The 7168-nt window shown below is 39.0% G+C and overlaps 1 protein-coding gene across 1 annotated transcript; it reads right to left on the bottom strand.

Moving 5' to 3' along the window:
- Positions 1 to 216: 216 nt before the first annotated feature.
- On the bottom strand, positions 217 to 1143 carry LOC119823574 (olfactory receptor 12D2-like). Its single transcript, XM_038343652.1, has one exon. It carries the CDS (start codon positions 1141 to 1143, stop codon positions 217 to 219), a length of 927 nt encoding a protein of 308 aa, XP_038199580.1.
- Between the last annotated feature and the right edge of the window lie 6025 nt (positions 1144 to 7168).

Genomic DNA, 7168 nt, shown 5'->3' with positions numbered 1-7168 from the left:
CAGGAGGATTCTGTAGCTAGAGTCATACACGTTCAACTTCCCTTGCATTATCTAAGAAAATACTAATTTATACTGCCACACAGTTTTCCTACATATTTTCAGTTGTCCAATCTTCTCAAAAATATTCTTTCTTAAAATTGAGAAATGTAGCTGTTTCTAAACTTTTTCACTGCCTGGTTATTTATGCCTCAGAAGAGTTCTTCAGATTTCTTTAAGTCAGAGCCATCTTCCCATCTTCCTATTCAATGCACTCCTCACTTCCTTGTTTCTCAAGGTGTAGATGAGTGGGTTGAGAGCAGGAGTGACCACACTGTACATGATGGCAATGATCCGGTCCTGATCCAGAGAGCTGCCTGAGCTGGGACGAATGTAAATAAAAAGAACAGGAGCATAGAACAGAATAACAACCATGAAGTGAGAGGCACAAGTCGACAGTGCTTTGTGGAGCATGCTGCAAGAACGAGTCTTGAGGAAAAGATACGTGATAATGTAGAAATAGGAGAGAAATGTCAGAAAAAATGGACTGAGAGCAATGGTCCCTGTGATGGTATTGAGCAGCCAAATGTTGAGTTTAGTGTCTCCACAGGCCAGATCCAGCAATGGCTTAACATCACAGAAGAAATGATGAATCTGATTCGAACCACAGAACCTCACACGAGATGTCATTACAGAGTGAAGCAAGGCATGTAAAAAGCCAGTGGTCCAGATGGTGACAGCCATCAGGATACAGAGCTGACGATTCACGATGACGGAATAGTGAAGTGGTTTGCAGATAGCCACAAAGCGGTCAAATGCCATCACTGGCAGCAGCAGGGCCTCTGTGCTACCCAGGAAGTGGAAGAAATGCAGTTGAGTTATGCACCCCAGAAAGGAAATTGCTTTGCTTGTGGAGAGGAAGTTCTCCAGCATCTTTGGCACTGTCACAGTAGAAAAGCAGATATCTAGACATGCTAGGTTTCCCAGGAAGAAATACATAGGTGAGTGGAGTCTTGGATCCAAAATGACGATCGTCAGGATGGCTCCATTCCCAGTTATATTGACAAAGTAGATGGTGAAGAAAATAGCAAAGAGAACTGTGTTCAGTTCTTGTATATCTGTCACTCCCAGGAGGAGAAATTCGGTAATTGAGGTTTGGTTTGACATCACTTAAAAGAAAAGAGTTATTGTACAACACTGTTCTTCATGATGACCACTCATTCTGACCATAGATTTTCTTTTCAAAACCAAAGTATTTTGAGAGTGTGAGACGTTGTTTTCCATGGCATCCCCTCAAATTTTCCCAATATCTGCCCATTATTATGTTAAATAATAATCCTAAGAATCTGTTGTGGATTATGATTAAAAAATCTTTAGTTTACTACACTATCACGAATCATTTCTTTTTTTTCTTCAGTGATTTTGAGTAAATCACCAGTCTACCACATTTTTTAGCTGTGAGTATTTACATTTTGACCCAGTTTTCTCATTTCTTAAGTTGGATCTAATGGGGGACATCTTTTAAATGTTCCACCAGGCAGATATATCCTGGCAAGGAAAAAGACTTGAAAGATTTCAGCTTGAGAGAATAGAAATAGAGAGACTCCTCCCAACCACTGGCTCTTTAAAAACAAAAATAGCATCCACCCAAGAATTGACAAACGTGATTGATTACATGAAATTAAAATATTCTGCACAGCAAAGAGCCTACAGAATGGGAGAAAATATTCTCCAGCTATACTTCAGGCAAAGGGTTCATATCTAGAATATGTCAAGGATTGCAAAAGTTAACCACAAAAAAAAATCTACCAATCAATAAATGGACAAATTACCTAAACAGACATTTCTCAGAAGAAAAGATACAAGTGGTCAATAAATATTTTTAAAGTGTTCAACTTCATTAGGTATCAAGAAAATGGAAATTAAAACTACTTCAAGATTTATCTCACCCTAGACAAAATAGACAGCATTAAGAAAGCAGATGGCAACAAATGCTGGTGAAAATATTGGTGGGGATGTAAACTGATGCAGCCACTGTGGGAATCAGTCTGGTTATTTCTATACAAATTAAAAGAAGAATCACCATGTGATCCAGCTATTCTGATCCTGGGATATACCCAAAGGACTCTACACCCTCCTACAGAGATACTTGCACATCCATGTCTGTGTGCTGTATTCACAATAGCCAGGAAAAGGAATCAGCTTGGATGTTCATCAAGTAACAACAGATAATGAAAATTTGGTACATATAAACAATGGAATTTTATCCATCTGTAAAGTAAAATGAAATTATGAACTTGCAGGAAAATATATGGAACTAAAAGTATGATATTAAACAAGGCAACCCAGGCACAGAAAGATAAATACTATCCTCTCTCTCTCTCTCTCTCTCTCTCTCTCTCTCTCTCTCTCTCTCTCTCTCTCTCTCTCTCTCTGTGTGTGTGTGTGTGTGTGTGTCTCTCTCTCTCTCTCTCTGTCTCTGTCTCTCTGTCTGTGTGTGTGTGTCTCTCTCTCTCTCTCTGTCTCTCTCTCTCTCTCTCTCTCTCTCTCAATTCGGTTTTTCAAGACAGGATTTCTCTGTGTAGCTCTGACTGGTCCTGGTAGGCTGCTCACTATATAGATCAGGCTGACCTTGAACGCTGAGATCCGCCTGCCTCTGTCTTCCAAGTGCTGGGATTAAAGGCGTGAGCCACCACCGCCCAGCTCCTTGTCTTAAATTCAGTCCCAGCCTCTCATTGTTAAATATGGGGATCCAAGTGGTTGTGAACATGGGTAAAGAACAGAAAACCAGAAAGGGGATCACATGACTGGGAGAAAGAAGTGTTTTTAAAAGGGGTTGAGGGATATCGAACAATGTGGAAGGGAAATACTGGGGACCAATAGGTATGGCAGAAAGAAGAGGGGACGGGGAGAAGACAGGAGGTATGGAGGTGGGTAGAATCAACCAAAATGAAATATGTCTGAAAATCCTATGTGGGAATTACCTTGTAAGCTAATTTAGCAAGAAAAATAAAGTATTTTTAATGTATACTAATAATTAAAAATGAAAGCTAGCTTTTAATATAATAGTGACTATATTTTTCTCCTTAAATGTAGAAAAGATAGAAATGTCTTTGTATAGACTTGTTTCTTACACACAACCTAGGAAACACCATGGAGCCAGATGGTCATGTTAGCGACAGGTCCGATGGTATTTATGCTTATTTTCCACTACTATATTTGATGCTGAGCTTCATGTTTCCTAAAATCTGGGCCATTAAATATTTCCAAAATAGATTCTTAATTTTATGTGAGTGCATGAGGAGGAAATTTATTGACAAACAAACATCTTCTGCAATCTTATTTTTTGGGAGCTCACCCTTTCAATTAGGCTGGCTTGACAGAGAGCTCCATAAATTCTCCCGCCTTTACTTCCGCCTTTACTTCCCCAGAGCTAAGTTTACAAACACACATCACCACATCCAGCTTTTTAACTGAGTGTTAGGGATCTGAATTTGGGTCTTCACGCTTGAATAGCAAGCACGTAGCAGATCGAACCCTTTCCCCAGACCCCTTTCCGTTTGTTTTCCATTTGTTACATAGCTGGGACAGGGTCTCAGTGTTGATCTCTAACTTCCTTCAGTTCCTTTGCCTCAGCCTCCAAGGACTGGGATTATAGTCCTGTGTTGCTATAACCAACCAAAGTTACTTCTTGTGATATAAATTATGCTTTATTGTTATTCCATTCACCTAGATGCCATGAGTTTTATTTTTTGGATTTGTTTTTTCCCAGAGCCCCAGGATCAGAGCAGTTCTTCCTTTGTGTGCTCAGTAGACCCTCCCTCGTTTCACTAGAAGAGACTGCTAAATGCCCTCAGTACCCTGGAAATCCTGTCTTCTCTTGTGATCTTAATTATTGGGCTTTTCTTCCCACTTACCTTAAAATAAGCTCACTGCTCAGATATTACAGAGATTTCCCCTTCTCTTCTAGCTCCATCAATGAGACAATGGTCACCGCTGTCTTCTGTGATCCCAGAAGTCTGTGTGTCTCATCTCAGATTTCTCCCCGCATGCTGGAACTGTACAGCTCTTCTCTCATCAAAAACATGTTTTATTTATTTATCTTCCTTTTTCTTCAAATATAATCCTTCAATTCTTTTCTTTCAAAGTCCTATTTCTGTAAGGAATGTGTCCTTTTCAGTTGTGTAATTAAAATAATAGTGCTTCTTTCAATGAAAGTAAAATTCTTAAGTAATTATGAATAAATTAATTGTAAAAAGTTTACTATTGACTACACTTTCAAAGTATACTAAAAGGCTTTTGAGTTGTTGCTTTTCTCCATTCTTAGCAAAGTACGTGAATTTTCTAAGGTACACTAGTCAGAGCAGACATAGCTATGAGAAGTAGTTTCTTCTGTTTCCTTTTATTTAAAGATGTGCTGGGTTCACTCTGTGCACAGAAGAGAAGAGTTAAAATCAGCGTGAGGAAGGCCCATGTTGCTGGGAGGCACTGAGAGAATCCCCAAGTTACACTAGAGTAGGAAAGGGCTGGAGTCAGTCCTACAAGATGGGAATTACTCAAGCTGTGATAAATTATTAGAGGAAGAAAATAATTTGTACAACTAAAGAAACAAAATCAATAAACTGGAGAAAAAAATTTAAGGATCCTGTGGGATTCTAAGCTTTATAGCTGGAAGACAGTCTGAGAAATGATGCAATTGCTAGTTACTTCTGTGGGAGATTGCCTTCAAACAATCAGGGAGGCCTGTTTGATAGTGGTACATATTCTGTGTGTTTGTAAACACAACAGACTTTCCTATTTAAAATCTAGCCCCATGGCAAAATTAATTTATAATTCTCTGAACCAGAAGTCAAAATAGTAGCAAAACATTTATGAGGAAAATATTTACCTATCTATTAAGGAAAATTATCGATCTAACTTCTCTGTACAATCAGAACTGACTTGTTCACAACATTTTCAATATTTGGAGCTTTCAGATTTGTATTAATTTGGAGAACCAAGTACAATGAAATTAGATGAGACACATGAAATACAGAAGCCGAAGAACCTTTATAATCCTCACACACAGTGAGGAGTCTGTCAGAAGAGAGGAAAACAGCCTTAATCCTGCCTATTGGTAATGTTGCCAACTGGTAGACCACCCCTTAATAACAGGAAACTCCAGTCCTAATATCCTAATTCATTCTCTTACCTGACTGACTGCCAAAAACAAAAACCAAACAAGCAAAAAACAGTTTTCAGAAGCATGTGCAGAAATTGCACAGGCTGTGAAGCATTTGAAGTGACAGTTCATGTTGGGCCTCTGTCTTGCAGTCTTCATCTATAAATCTATGAAAAGCTCTCTGAATTTCTGAAATTCTGCCAGCATTCAAAGAGATGGAGCTGTAGACATAAAAATCCCTAGGGAGCATTTCCCTTGTGCTGAGCAGGATAGATGTGAAAATAAACAGGGTGCTTTAACCCACCTTCAATAGGGAGAAAGTCCCTGGACAATTCTTCTATACTCCTTTTGTTTTCTTTCTTCCAGTTTTCTTACCCTTTGTTGTTCCTTAGTCTCAGGTACATGAGCAACACAGGTTTTGGTGGCCTTGTATATTATCATAATCAATTTTCTTTCATCTCTTTAGAGTTTTGAGTTCACTCCCTCATGTAGACAACTTCCTAGAAATGCTCTGTAATTTAATTGAAGAAAAATTGTACATAAAAGATTTTTTAATGAGTGTCAGATTTATCATTTTGATTTTTGCAAAGAGATGATGTTATTGAATAATCTTTTTTGTCCTCTTGCCTCAGTCTCCCAAGTTCTAGAAATACAGAGATATACCATCATGACTGAGTGGGGATCTAGTCATCTTCCATGGGAGAATATCCTGTTTCCTTAGCATCACTTATTAAATAGTCTCTCTGTCCTCCAACATCTGTCTTGGTACCTTCAGTGTTGGCTGGAGAGATGGCTCAGTGGATAAGGCACTTGCTGTGTAAGCATGAGAAACATAGTTTGTATTCCCAAGACTCACCTCAAAGTGAGACTTTCATGGTGACAGACTGAAATGCCAGCACTCGGGAAACAAAAATGGGATCTCTTGGGAAAGTTGGCTAGCGGACCAGCCATAGCAAAGACTTCCTGGTACAGTGAAAGATCTTGCCTCAACAAAGTGGAGTGCAGCTGAAGAAGACACCAAATGTCAATTTCAAGCCTTCACAAACACAAACACAAAGACACATGTGTCTGCACACAAGCAAACATGTATTAAACATGTGTGCAAAAAAAGAAAGAAAACCAAATGCCTGTAGCTGTGTGAGTTTAATTTTGTGGTCTCTATTATATTTTATTGATCTGACTCTGTTTTTGTGTTGGTAATATCTTTGCTACTATTTATCTACAGAGTAGCTTGAATCAAACATTGTAACACCTCCAGCAGTTAACAGAGCCTTAAAGTTCTAGACGTTAAGGCTTCTCTGTTCAGGGTTCAACTAAAAACCCCACAATAAGCTAAAGGAGGGCTAAAATCTGAGGGTAAAAAAGTATACTCACAACAGAATACATCTGTCCATGTTTCTTGATTTTTCTCTCTGTTACTCTCTATTCCCATTGCTCTTACTTGTTCTCCCTTCCTCTTCCTTGTTCTACCCATTACAAACATTCCCAGTCATATATATCCGTAAAACCAGCAATTCCCCAGCATTAGAAGGTTCCAAGGCAGGAATTCTTTTGCCCCATAAAAATCAGATAACGGCTTTCACACACATACACAGATCCATAATCATCAGCTCGAAGGTGGGAGAGGCTAGTGCACACCTGGAACTCCTTAGTGGAGAAAGTTAGTTAAGAAAGGAATTAAATCCTCAGGAGATTATAGAGAGAAGGTTAGAGCACATTTTTAGGTGGTTAGAAAGAGCTAAAATGTTTGTTTTCAGTAAAATTATGAATAGGGCATGGATCGTTTAAACCAGCATGCCACTTCTTTTCTCCCAGCATGCATAAAATCGGGTAACCAAGAAACCTGCGTAAACAGTCAGGGAGAAGTCATGGCTTTTGACCAAATAGCACATAGATGCTGTGGTTCCTATGAGCCTAGGTCTGGAGTTTTGCTCTAGGTGGTAGAACAAAGAAGGGGTCTACGTCTCTAAATAATCAGTTCCGGGGAATGTTATTGCCATTGTGGTCATGGGGTAAAACCAAAGCAGCAGC

Source organism: Arvicola amphibius, chromosome 9, assembly GCF_903992535.2.
Source record: "Arvicola amphibius chromosome 9, mArvAmp1.2, whole genome shotgun sequence".
NCBI lineage: Eukaryota > Metazoa > Chordata > Mammalia > Rodentia > Cricetidae > Arvicola > Arvicola amphibius.
This window is presented reverse-complemented; position numbering and strand designations above follow the sequence as displayed.

What these genes read in the sequence shown, in the direction of transcription:
- LOC119823574 (XM_038343652.1), bottom strand. Translation starts at nt 1,143, where the DNA reads ATGTCAAACCAAACCTCAATTACCGAATTTCTCCTCCTGGGAGTGACA.